The sequence below is a fragment of the Bidens hawaiensis genome, unplaced genomic scaffold (assembly GCF_021521415.1).
Source record: "Bidens hawaiensis isolate Kalapana, Puna unplaced genomic scaffold, B.hawaiensis_p1.1 tig00025022_1, whole genome shotgun sequence".
Taxonomy (NCBI): Eukaryota; Viridiplantae; Streptophyta; class Magnoliopsida; order Asterales; family Asteraceae; genus Bidens; species Bidens hawaiensis.
In genome coordinates, this window is record NW_027493983.1 from 131,766 (window position 1) to 146,475 (window position 14,710).

General features: G+C 36.7%; 1 protein-coding gene across 1 annotated transcript; it reads right to left on the reverse strand.

Moving 5' to 3' along the window:
* Positions 1–7,184: 7,184 nt before the first annotated feature.
* On the reverse strand, positions 7,185–7,607 carry LOC143570730 (uncharacterized). The gene has a single exon (XM_077056306.1). It carries the CDS (start codon positions 7,605–7,607, stop codon positions 7,185–7,187), a length of 423 nt encoding a protein of 140 aa, XP_076912421.1.
* Positions 7,608–14,710: the final 7,103 nt, after the last annotated feature.

Consider the following 14,710-nt stretch of genomic DNA (forward strand, 5'->3'; position numbering starts at 1 on the left):
TTCTACCCGGTACCAACCCGCGGCGAGTTTTTAATGTTCGCTATTTATGACAATATGACACGAATAAATGTCATTAAAGCACTTACTATTCAAGTTTAATATAGAAAATATTTCACAAATAGTACATGTGGTAGACTGTAGAGATGGGCTAAAAACAGGTGAAAATCCATATTCGGGTGTTTAACTGACACACACACAGAATACAGCCGGTTTAGCCATACCCATCCAGCAACCTCCTAAAGTTTGTTATGGACTGAATCTCACCTAGCTTATTCTAAAACAATTTAAGTTTTATATTTCCATACGCAAAGAAATCTTTCTGTAAGTAAGCGCGCGGCTTTTAACCACGTGGTCGTGGGTTCGAGTCCCACGAATGGAGAACCTTAGATCATTTTATCACTAAAATCAAAACCAGATTGATGCATTTATTGGTTCTGCCTTTTCCATGCAATGTTTTAGTCAATCAAATTTATGCAGTTTGGTGTTTCATTTATAGAGTTGAGACTAGAGAGAGTGTGTTGTTAGGATCTCGATTATGCAAAATACATATGACCCATAATTTTGATCTATTTCATGGCGACATCGAAACATCACATCGAAACATCACGAGAATTGCCTGTGACCATTCCCGATGGTGATTCTATACCCGTAAGGAAAAGGTTCATGTACCTTTCCAAATGGAACTAACATTCGGGGCGTGTTATTGTCAGAAATTAAACTTTGATTTTATTAATAACCAACCACGAACCAGAAACAAAGTCTTTTTTTAATCGAACAGAGAAGATATTACATCACCGATCATAAACCAACTACTCAGATCATCTTTGTAATGATCTGAGATTAACAACTCTCAAGAACAAAGGAAATTGATGATACAACAAACCCTAGATCTAGATATGAAATACAGAGAGATTCTCTCTAGATAAAAAACAACTCTCATATATCTAGATAAAGAAACAATATCTAGATAAAAAACAACTCTCATATTCAGCAGTAATATAAACCGTCAGCTGCAACATACTCCAAATGGGCCTTGGGCCAAAACCAGCAACTTTACTTCATCTAATCAAGCCCAATAAGACTCCACTCCACCATCTAATGTATTTTAAAACCTTGTGTAACATAAGTTGTTCTGGACTAAGGACATGATAATCAAGACCATGACTATAAAAGTTTTGTAAACACACAAGTGATGTTTGAAATTGAAATCGACATACCATAGATTATCCCATGATATTAACGAAGCAGACTGTCTCTTTCTTTGATTTTGCAGTGATGCATCAAGTGTCCTTGCGCGCAAACTAGCCGAGCTCAGTCCGTTTTGACTTATGAGAGCTCTGGCTCAAGCTTGGTTTGGCTTGTTTCGAGCTCTTTTTCTAAAGCTCGAGCTAGGCTCGTAAGTTGTTTTTCAAGTTCGGGCTTGCTTGGCTCATTTATTATTTGTTAGTTAACTAGCTTTAGAACCCGTGTAATACACTGATTGATCTAAATAATACAATACAAATAAGGTTAAGTAATAAACATATAATCTATATGAAAAAATGTATTAGATTTGTACTACTATCCATACCATGTGTATGAATCAAGCAAAATCATTACTGTTAGAAAAAGTTTATTTTTTATTTTTATTTTTACATTGGATGATTAGAATATAAAATTTTAATGTTGAAAAACTTCCAACAAACAGTTTATAAGCTGCAAATGACAGTATTAAAGTTCCATTTTTCCACCTTTGACTATAAAGTCAAGTTACACTGGATAAAAGTCAAGGGTCAGTTTAAAAGTGTTAGAAAAGTATACTTAACCTGTTGTAGAAAGAAACACAGATAGCCACAAACAACTGCTGATATCAGTGACAAACCTTTGAAAATCGACATAAATTCTAGCAACTATTTTATCATTTTGGAAAGTCTATTTTAGCATATAATATCTTTGACTTTCTATGACTAAATTGAATACTTATTTCTACTTTCATGACAAAAATAGTTTGCGTGTACCTTAATTTGTATACAGTTGCCAAAACAAAGGTAGAAAGAACCGGTCAAACATTAAGTTTTGTTAGGCTATGCGTCGGGCGAATTGCGACATGTGACGCACAGTCAGCAAAATGGTAGGAATTTGTTTTTGGGTATAATGTATGTATATATATATATATATATATATGTATGTATATAACACACACACACATATTAATATAATAATTAAATCATTCCTCTAACGTCGACAAATACCCCCCCGCCCCATTTCGCCCCAATTTCGCCCAGGGGGCGGTGTTCCACCCTAATGTCGCCCAAATTCGCCCATCAATTTTGCCCAGTACACATGGCCTTAAGATCTAACAAAATCGAAATATGAATTTCATATAATAGCATGCATTGTTAGGCTAAAAAAAGAAATGGAACTAAAATTTTCTATCATCACAGCTTGTTGAGAAATGGAAATAATTTGAAAGTGATAAACTTAGCCATGCGTGCAACTTATCGTGTCACATCACTGCTACGTAGGACAACTAATCACTCATTGGTTCAAGCGTCGTGGATAACTAGCCACTATCCCATTAAATAATATTAATTAAACTATTTAAAAAGAAGTGGTAAAGTGAGGTGAGGTGAATCTTTTGATTGATTTACACAATTAATTCATTTAGTTGTTAGGGGGTTGAAACCACCACTTTCTTTGACATTGCTGTTAATTTGGGTGGTTCTCGCCACCAATTGCACCTCATAAAAAATGTATGGCGTCGCGCAACAGGCTTTGTCATGTCCATGTGACATTGATGATGTTAGGATTAGTGAAGGCCTTTGGGTCGGGTTCGTTGGTTGACATTTAGAAGACAAACGGGGGCGGCCCGTATAATTATGGAGGATTGCCCATTTGGAGTTTTCTTAGTCCCTACTTTGTTAAACCTAATTGTTATCTATATATACCTAGTCATGTATTGTAATCTTTTGTGCCATGCTTAATAAAAATACCCTAGTTGCAGCCCGTGGACGTAGGTCGCCTTGATCGAACCACGTAAAATTTCGTGTGTCTTATTTATTGCTTTCGTTTGTGCGTGTGTGTTTGTGTTTCCGCTGCATACCGACTATGTTAAATACCTAACAAGTGACATCAGAGCCAAAGGTTTGTTGAACACACAGTGCACTGAGACGAAGAACTTTTTTCCGGTTTATAAATCCTATTCATAACCCTTGCAAATTGTTTTTTCTTGGTGTGGCACGTTTTCCAAGAAGGATTTCAAGGTAATTGATTTGCAAGTCAAAAGGGAGTCCTTTTTTTTTTCTTTCTGTCATGACTAGTGTTGGTACCGGGAATGAATTCTTAGGTAGATCGATTACTTGAGAATGGATGATCGGTGCAATAGTTGAGTAAGAATGTGAATATGAAAGTGAAAGTGTAAGTATATTATCTTTGTTGTGTGTTTGTTGTGTGTCTCCTTACAAACATAGCCTCCCCTCTTATAAGGTCCTTATAAGGTCAGGGAGAAATAGAATAGACAATTACATAACATATAATATTGAGATTTCTAAGTACACACTATTTCCCCATGGTCTCTAGTCTTCTCCGCGAGCCTCTCCTTTTCCTTCTTTTACCCAACGTGTCTTCTTCTGAGCTGGGCCGACCATTTTCCTTGGGTCGCCCACTTGGACTAGGCCACAACACCTTTATGTAGTCTTGACGAGACCTGCCCCTGATGTTGCTTTCCCACTCTTCCTTCACTGGGCTTGGGCTTTTCCTCTCCTTTGGGCTGTTGTTATGGGCCCATTTCCTATGTAACCTCTTCAAGTCCCCCGGTCGATTATTGTTATTATTTATGGTGACGATAATAGACTCGTTCGCTCAGCTTTCCACTTTTATGAGTGGCCCAATCGTTTATGTCTTTTCTTTCTTCCAAACCCAAGTATTAACTTTTTCTCTCTGGGCCTAGGCCCATTTTTTGGCCCACTGGCAATTTAAAGGATGCAGTAGATATTTTTCACAGTCTTCAAGGTTATAATTACCTTCTATACACCTCTCACTTCTCATTTCCTTTTTTCACATACCTTTTCTCCTTTCATCTTTCCGACGACCTTTGGTATTCCTCCCCCGTCCTTCTTCGCCGTCAAACAAACATGTTGGTCTTTCTTTGATATTCTTGCACCATGAGTTGTGATGGTTTGTCCACTATCGCCTCCACCGTTTCTCACGCTAGAATGTTATCTTTTTGTTAAAAATATCAAATCCCCCTTCCTTGTCTCCTACTCTTCCTAACCTTAGCGATATCGCTGCCCGCTGAGATGGACTCATAACCTTGTATACGAGAAACTTTGATTGTGCTAACGTTCGTTATCCGTTGACGGAATTTCAACTCTCTTTGCTAAAACACCACAAGTTGTGTTTTTCCCAAGTCGATCCCCTGGGTTTTCTAAGGGTTACCCACTTTGAGGTGGCTTGTAGGGCGATGGGTGGCGCCGCGACTGTTCCTCTTTTCCGGCGGTTCTACCGTTTGAAAATAGATGGAGATTGGTTTACATTCGAACGTCGATCGGGTGCGGGTCACCTTCCCTGCTACTCTAAAATGCCAATGGGGTTCTATCCTCGCGATTGGAAAGATAGTTTTTTCTTCGTTTCTTCCTCTTTCGCTCCAGGACTGCGTTGTTGTCGTTCCACATCTTTTAAGGTTCACGACCCTGTTCCCATTCTACCTCCCAGTCAACATCAATTGTACCAGCTCTTAATTAAAAACCCCACCGAGGCCGCGACCTATCCTAAACCCTTGTTATATTTGGCCGGATTGAGCAAAATCTGGTTGGACCCGTCGACCCGTCCCACTATATTTGTGGATGACCAAGGTTGGTGGTTCTTTTACCCTATTTTGCTAGTTTCCATATGTCTTTGATATTAACCACTTATTTTTATTGCATGCAGAGATAATTTTAAAGGAACTTCTTCAGAAAGGCGCCTTAAAGGCTGCCGAATTTGTGACACTGCCCATTCAAAAGAGTGATGCATCAGAGCCTACCACTCCCTTTGCTGCCATGTCCCAGGGTTCTAGTGCCCGGGTTTCTCTTCTGATGCTGATGCTCAAAGGCCTGCCAAACGCAAGGATCCCTCATCCGATATCTTTATTGCTTCTTTGAAAAATCGGTTGCACAATGCTAAACGACCTTGTCTCAGCCAGAAAATGCCCATGGATTCTTTTCCTGCTACCTCTCACGAAGTGATTGATGTCGAAGCCGAGTTGAGCTTTCCCACAGTGAACGAGACTGGAGTGGTTTCTAAGTTTGTGGCTCCTCAAGATGTTGATACCAATTCCCATGGTCAGCAGCCGAAAATACCTCAAGATCATCCCCAGGTATCATCAGTTCCTTTTGAAGGTGGATCGCCTTCCTCAGGTGTTTTTATTCCCAGGTGGGGTATCATGGCGAATGCTTCTGTTCATTCTCCACAATTAGCTCATGAATTCTTAACTGAGGTGGTTCCACCTGTTGACTATGCTCATGTTCGAGGCTTGACGGCTGACGGTTTGATTGGTGAATTTGGGATGTACTTGTATTGGACTTTGGTTTTAGGGGTTGCTACCCGTCAAGCGGTGATATAGTTGAACCGTTCTTTTCATGATGGTCAAGAGGAGCTAGTTGAATTGAGAAGCTCTTTGGAAAGAAGTAGTCAAAAGATCATGGAGATGAGACGACAAGTTGTTTTTGCTGAAGAGAAGAATTTAGAGCTTCCCGGCTTGGAGGCTAGTTTGCAATCCTCTAAAGATCATGTTTCCCGTTTGACCGCTGAGCTAGCTATTGCTAATGACCAGTTGAAAGAGTTGGATGTTCTTCGCTCTTCGCTTAAGGCGTCTCAAGAAAAGCTAGCTGAGGCAAGTTATTTATCATGCCCCTCTTTTTTTTTCTTTTGTGTGACCCTCTCTTTTAAACTCTTGCAGCTGGAATCTTCTCCTTCACAAGTCCAGATACATCAGCTGGAGGCCTCCCTTGCCCAAGAACAAGCCAAGTATGAGGAGCTTTTCAAGAATACCCATGTTACCCGGGAACAACAGAACAAAATCATTAAGGAGCTGGGGGTGGAGACTGACCAACTTCATTAGGAGTTAGACAAAGTGAAAGGTGAGAAGGAGCGGATCATAACCGATGGTTTGAAAATGATTTATGAGAGGGATCGCTCTTGTCGGGAAGTTCTTCAGGCGCGAGACTCTATGAACGGTGCTGTCTTTTCTTCCGACTTTCACATGGTCTGAAAGCGGGTCATGATTATGGTCTTAAAGGAACTCCTTTCCTTGAAATCCCCACCTTTTCGGACACGGCGGAAGCTAAAGCCGAGGCGATGTTTTGTGCTTATAATGTTGTTCCACCCATCTTGCTTCTACTTCCCACTACCCTAGGTATATCAGTGGAGGGTAGAAAAGCCTTGGCCCAGGTGGTGGATCCACCGTCTCCATACCCGTGAACCTGCATTGGTTGCTGGGTATTTATCTTATGCTGTCTTTTGTGAACATTAATAATTGTGTTTTGTGTACTTTGTCCAACCGTTAGTTTTTGGTACTTTATCGGTTGTTTATGTGAACTCAGTAAGGACTATGTAATCGTGTTGCCCCTTCATGGGCTTTGCTTTCTCTAATCATGTGGTTTGCTATAGTATTGTAGTTGTTGTTGTGTATGAACCGCGGAGGTTGTTTGAAAGTTTTGCGTGTTTTTGGTTAACCATTTTGCCTATCGGCAGGCCTTCCGTGTTCCTTTTGTGACACAAAGGTGTGCGTATGACCCCCCCCCCTCTTAGGGCCTTCTCGTCAGCGAGGCTAGGGGGTAAGTATAGGTGATTTTGCCTTTTGTAGCAAAGTGATGTAATATGAGTTTTAATCAATTGCGACATTTTTTTCCTTTGGAATGTCCTATCTATCCTCTCAGAGAGGGCGGTATGGTAACTCAAAGCTTTTTAAATATCCCAACTGTACAGTTGTATATGAGTAAAATGTTTTGCATAACAAACAAAAGGTACTTGAATCCTTCTTGTTTTATTAATTCACCCTCGTTACATCATTAGATAAACAAAAAGAAGCTGTTTAGAGCATTTTATAACAGGCGATTTTCCTCTTGGAGAGGTAACTCAATTTCTCAAGATGTTACCAAAAAACTAACCCTTCCTTGTTCACGGTACCGCCTCCCCGTAGTTAGAGGTTTAGGCATATTATTTTCTCAATTGCATGAAATTCCAGGTCCTTGGCACCTCCTTCCCCCCGTGGGGTAAGCGAGTTTGTATGAACCTTTATCTCCAGCCCAAATAATTTGGTATGGACCTTCCCACTTGGGGCCCAACTTGCCTTGATCTTCCTGCCTGCTTGCTTCATTTTCCTTGAGGACCAGATCTCCCAATCGAAACTTGATCTCTCTGACCCGAGCATTATAATATTTCTCTACCTTCTTCTTGTATTCTATCTCTTTCCGAGCGGCCAGTTCCATTCTTTCCTCGGCTAGATTCAGGTTTATACGGAGGTCTTCTTCGTTCTCAACTTCCGTCCTCCTCATTTGGTCAATCGGCAATCCAATCTCAGCCGAAATCATTGCTTCAGTTCCATACGTTAAACTGAAAGGTGTTTCCCCATGGCTGGTTTTGGGCATGGTACGATGGGCCCACAAGATGTGTGGTAACTCTTCCACCCAGGCGTTTCGATGTCTGCCCAACCTACTCTTGATTCTTTCCACTAAACTTTTGGTGACCCTTTCCACCTGACTGTTGGCCTGGGGTGTGCCACAAAAGTAAATATTTGTTTGATTTCTAACTGTAAACAATCATTAAATAATTATCTAAGAAAGCTGTAAACAATTAATTTTGAACACATAATGCAAACAGATTAGCACGTATGGGGCTCCTAAGCATGGTACTAAGGCACCACTCACGACCTATCTTAAACCTTCGACTCTGATACCAATCTGTCACACCCCAACCTAAGGTGGAAATGCAGGGGCGTGAACTGATTGCTCATAGCTCTCAGGTACTATCATGCAATAATTAAATTGACAGTATCTATTAATTAAATTCAAATATTCAAACCAAATCCAATCAAACAAAATACATCATCAATAATTAAAACAAATAAGAAATTAGATAGTTCAAATCATATTAAATATTGATATCTCTTCTCTAGCACAACAAACTCTAAGTTTCTTCAATAGATCTTGATCAATCAAATCACACGGTGACCTACATTTGTGTTGAAAATACAAATAATTTTGTCAACATGAAGTTGAGTGAGTAAAACACCAGTTTAAGACACTACAATACTAATATATCAAGAAAACGCAAATTGTTCCTGTGAGATAAACAATTAAGCCATAGCACATAAACAATTCAACCAATTATAAAGATATGGCTAAACCGTTGCCATGCGAATCGGGCATTGGTTGCCAAAAAATGAGTTGTCGGTGAAACCATTATCATGCGAATGGACGCCGGTCACTACGACGGTCGTATAATCATACTATTAATTATGGACCTCTCCGAATTCGGTAAAATAAAACAAGTAAGCAAATAGCAAGTTAGGCATAAACTGATATACACACAAGGATAACAGTTTCTAATGTGGATAATGATAATAATATAAATATACCTAAGTTATGCATATGTCCCAAAAATATAAAATGAGTAAAATAGGGGAGTGAAATACTCACCTTAGCAAGTTAAGCAAAGCGGGAAAGATTCAATAAGAAAGCGATAAATCACGCTCTTCAGGAATTACCGACGAGAATCCTAATTACAATAATTACGGAAATTAAATATGAATTCAACAACGAATCAAAAACTAGATAGAGATTCGGGAATTTTGATGATTATCAGGTGTGTTCTTGCGAAAGTTTAATATAACAAAGATTTATTATTACTTTAATAAAAAGTATATTTTAATTAACAAAATGCTTAAATAAATATTTATAAAATTTTGGATAGATTATAGAAAGGGATTTGTTTTTAACTATTTCTTTTAAATTAAAAATACATTTAATATATTTATATACATTTATATATGTTAGAAATCTTTATTTATCCTAATATATGTATACATATATAGTTTTAAGAAAATACCGAAAACGACAATTAAACGTTGTCAGCTTAGTAAAATAAAGTTTATTTATCATCCATGTCAATAATATTAACTAATTAATTAAACAAAACGAATACCTTTTTAAAATCCTTATTATTTAAACCATTAACAATTATTAATAACTATTATACATTAATATATACATAGGGCTATTGGTTTTTAATACTCTCAACTTTCACTCATTGGACAATAACACTCCCAACTTACGATTTGTCCCTCACCACTCCCAACTTGTAACTTGTTTTCTTCCATCACTCCCGAACTTAACGGACACTAATTCCGTTAGTTTTTTTGCTGACGTGGCATGTATTCACTGATTTGGCATGCTATTTGGAAAATAAATTATTTAAAAAAACACAAAAACACAAATATTGTACACAAATACATGCACACACACACACACAAATAGACATATATACACACTACTACAAATACCACCAACAATCCATCACCACCGTCTACACCACCACATCGGCCTCCACCATCGACGCCAGCCTCCATTGCCTTCACCATCACCACCAAACCCTAGACCAAACTTTGCTAAAATTCAATTATTTTGTTTACAGTTTGAATACATTATCATAGGGCTTTTGATCGGAATAAAGAAACAAGTAGAACACAATGTTTATTACCTCAAATTGCTACTCTATCATTACCGGCAGATAGGGTTCAAATTGTTTATTAACGAAGTTAGGGTTCGTTAAGTTCGGGAGTGTTAGAAGAAAACAAGTTACAAGTTGGGAGTGGTGAGAGACAAATCGTACGTTGGGAGTGTTATTGTCCAATGAGCGAAAATTGAGAGTATTAAAAACCAATATCCCTATATACATACATACATACATATATATACACACACACACACACACATTCATATATGGTATTTAACCAAAGTTCGGAAGAAGACTAGTTAATGTGTCGGTTTTAAGAAAAATATAATTTTATTACAGGATTTATAACATTTATTATATTAATTAGATGATTAAATATACTAGTTTCATTCTCCTTTTACCAAAAATAAAAATAGAATCGGGTTGGGGGGTTTCGAACCCGTGCCCCCAGCCAAGCAAATCATCAATACACATCCCCTAGCCACCTGGGCTAGGGAGCCACTTGGTTTAAACATAACAACAAAGTATTGTATCATGCAGAACCCAAATACTATATTAACCCTAGAATCATCATTCGCTCAATCTCATTTATTTTTTATTTAATTGATTTGGGGCTCTCATACCTTGATTAAAAACGACCATAATACATATAACAATTACCTTAAACGGTGTTGTATTGATGGTGATCAAGAAACAGATAACGACAGCCAGACGATGATCAAGAACAAGAACAGGAAGAACAGTTGATGTTGATTCAATTGGTTTGCAGGCTTTGATCGCGGGATTGAATGGATGGAGTGCACCAGTTTAATTTGACTATTATCAACTCTTAATAGGCAAACCCGATTAAAAATATAGGCGGTTAACATATTTTAGGAATTATAATCAGTTTGTAACATCCTAATTTTTTATAATAATAAATAAAAAGGATTGTGTTTATTTAAAAGTGTGTTAATATTTAATTAAGTTAAATAACATAAAAGAGTGAGGGTTTGGTTAATGAAAGATGAAATAAGAGATGGTCATGGGCCTTAGGTCTATGGGCTTGAGAGAGTATAAATACTCCTTAAACCTCTCTAAAACCCTAAAATCTCTCATTCTTATCCACTAGCCTCTTTACACACCCAAAAACACACACAAACACTCTCAACCATTTGGCCGAGATCCAAGATCCAAAAACCAAGCTTAGATTTTGATAGATCTTTAGCTAAGCAAGCAAGAACTAGTCCGTAGCATACGTTGAAGCTAATCCGTATATATAAAATGTAAAAAGGTACGTGCTTTACGTATAAAGGTTGTGTTTTTAAGAACGGTTTGCCCTAAGACTGGGTACTAAGTCAAATCAAGTATTTTTATACCATAAAAATATAAAATTGATGTTAAAAGTGGACTTAATGAACTCGCGAGTAAGAACGGTTCATGTAAAAACCCTAGATCTAGCGTAAACGGGTTTGAATCAATAAAGTGTAAACTTTATTGATAAGTAAGCTAGATCTTGGTCTAGAATAGAAAGGAGCGTGTTAAAAGATAAAAGAACACAAAAATATGGGAATGGATGTTAGATTATGAAGTGAAAATGAGAATAAAGGTGTTAATGCCCAAACAGTGGGTGTATTCGAATAAAGCAAGCATTCGAATAGAGTGTATTCGATTGGAAAGGAAAGAAAGAAGGAAAAAGGTGCAAACACCTTTGAATCGAATAGAGATCCCATTCGAATAGAGGTTCCATTCGAATTGATAACCCATTCGAACAGAGATCCCATTCGAATAGATAACCCATTCGAATAGAGATCCCATTCCAATGGATAACCCATTCTATTCGAATGGATAACCCATTCGAATAGAGATCCCATTCGAATGGATAACCCATTCGAATAGATAACCCATTTGAATAAGAGGTTTGATTCGAATGGATAATCCATTCGAATAGAGTAGAGAGCTCATTTGAATGGAATGTTAAATTGATCTGAGGGCTCATTCGAATCAAACTGACCATTCGAATAGAAGGTCCATTCGAATAGAATAGTTCATTCGAAGAGAACTGAGAATTCATTTGAATCAGCTTAACCCCAGCCAGGCGCTCTGCCCCTTAGACCCCGCTAGGGGCTGCCGCCCCTAGAACCCTGCTGCTAGAGGCGCTGCCCCCGGACCCCCGTTCATTGAGGGGTTACAATAATTTAGAAGTATGATATAGTTAGAGATAGTTAATTGATACTTGTAATTATTATACAGTTAGTCATGCATAGCTAATGAAGGGCATTACTATAAACTCAGAAATAAACATGATCCAGGTGAGTTTCTAATCCTATTTCATTGTCATGTTTTCAGGGCTGTGTGCATACTCGATCTGATTAGTTAATACACTTACCTTAAGTGGAAAGTGTATGATATGTGATTGTCATATGTATGATGTATGAATTATATATGAATGCTATAGAAAGTATTGAGAGTATGTATGAAAGTTTATGCATAAAAATATAAAGAAATGTATGGCATGGTTGCACGGAAGAAAGGGACCAGACCCTAATAATGTTTTTGAGGATAGGGACCAGGCCCTAATAATATATGTGAGGATAGGGACCAGACCCTAAATATATCTGTGATGTTGGGGACTAGACCCTTATAATATTTGTGATGTTAGGGACAAGTCCCTTACAGTATCTGTGAGGTTATAGGGCGAAAGGCTCTTTAAAAGGTAACGATAGTTATGTATGTATCATGTAAGTAAAGAAAGTATGAAAGAATGAACGCATGAATGCATGTATGAAAGTAAGGTGAACAGGTTAAGTATTTAAGATGTATATACCTTCGGGTATGCATACAAGTATGTGAATGTATTGTATGTTGCTTGATTAACTGGAACTCACTCAGCGTAGCTGACTTTTAGTATGCACTATGCACGCAGGTGAGTAGGATGAGACAGCTAGCTTGAAGAGAGGCACATGGAAGAAGAATAAAGAAGATGACATCTGAAGACTTAATTTTATGATGTTTGAACTTAAGACATGTTTTATATGGTTTAAATTTTAAGACTTATGTAATGAATGGTTTTCTTTTATCTATTCCGTGAAACCTTTTAATTAACTCTGATATTGAGAACTGTGTTTTTTAGTAAATCCAACGCCAATGTAGTGCACCGGACTGGGGCCTTACACAATTGTGATTCGTTTTTCCAATTATTTGAGGGATATGATTAGTATAAATCATATAAACGATATTGTGAGATCAATTCATATTATAGACGAAGATTAAGGGGCAAGGAAGCATAAACAGGTTACGGTTCGGGTATAGAATACAGGTTATGGATCTTGGGTGAAATAATTATAATAATCTTTTGATAAATTTACAGTTTGGTCCTTGCACTTGATATGTGGATACAAAATTAGCTAAAACCTAAGTTTAGGGTATAAATCGTATATATTTCAAAGATAAAATGGATTAATTAAATAAATATAATAAACATTATAATAATAACTCGATAAACACGATTTTCATTTATTAAAATTTCCCGAACATCAAAAGAGGTCGGGTAAACGGATAAAAATATTAAATGGAAAAACTGAGTTGTTACACATGTCACATTATATTTATAACTAGTTATTATAAGTTAATAATGAATTAATTAAAATGCAAATGATTATGTATGCATTATGAGGGAAATAATAACAAGATGAGTTGCAAAACTTTTGATATGCAAAACTCTCTCCCTCCCTCTCTTGGCCGACCTCATACTCATACACACACACTTTGTATTTTCTTTTCTCTCAAGTATTATACACACAAACATCTCTTAGTTGGTGATCAAGATCAATGCGTTAAATGGATTGTTTAGTTACATTTCATTAACCTAGCAAGTGATTTTTTTATGATTATGTTGATATATTTGGTAGGTTGGGATTATGGATTAGTATCCAAATAATGTCTAATCAATGAATCCAAAATTTAAAATTGAAATATTGAATTGATCATCATTGTTGTTATTCTTGGTTTGAGATGTTACATAAAAACACTAAATGGTTCAATGTATACTGTAACGAAATAATAAAATATGATGATTAGTTGATGAACTAGAACCATAATCATGTTAGAAATATGATTTACATGTGTTATAAATGAACTTAGTTTGCTATCAAATTCGTTAATGTTTATTGTTGGTAATGTAAATTGATGTTAATTTCGTATTTTTGAGTGGTACTCGATTCTATGATATAGTATATTGAGTCTAGTATCTAGAAAACTAAGAATTATAAATTTTGATTTTTGATTTAATAGTTTTTATGATTTTACAACTTTACATGTCTGGGCTATTGTGAAAGGTTGGTATTATGCTCTTGAGTTTAAGAAACATACCTTGAGTTTGACAAAGGAAGTTGGGTTTATTCCATGTATGTAAGATCATAGATTGAGTTAGGATTCTAACCCAATTGGTCTTGCATGATTTGGTTAAGTAGAGAATTTTAGCCGAATTTATACTTCAGGTTACGCACTAAAATAGCTACATTTACATTGTTATCTTGTATGAAGTTTTATGATTTTTGTGTACATTGGAAAAAAACAAAAAAAAATAGCTTGGTAAACTTAAGACTTGTAGCTTACTATCGTAAACTTTTCATAATTAAAATCAGTGATTTTATGTGTTAGAAAAATAGGTTTTGTAGGGTTAAAATCTGCCTTGTGAATTCAGATTTGTTAAGTATGCTTCATGATGAGTGTTATGATAATTTGTGCACTACTTGACTTGTTGGATGATTAGTACATGGTTTGGCACTTAAGAGCTGTTTTGACTAAATGTTTAGTCTTAATTGAAATCCTTGTGGTGGTGAACACTTGGTTGCACCATTATTAATACATGTAATATGGTGTAATATAATTGCACCATTATTAATACATGTAATATGGTGTAATATAAATGTTGTGCATTGTTGCTAAACGTATAAATTGAAATGATACTTGTCAAATATAAGTTAATATATTTAGTTATAAGTCACCAATAGGTTATCGTGTCAACTCGGTCAAA

Coding starts and splice junctions, on each gene's coding strand:
- LOC143570730 (XM_077056306.1), bottom strand. CDS start 7,607: ATGCCCAAAACCAGCCATGGGGAAACACCTTTCAGTTTAACGTATGGA.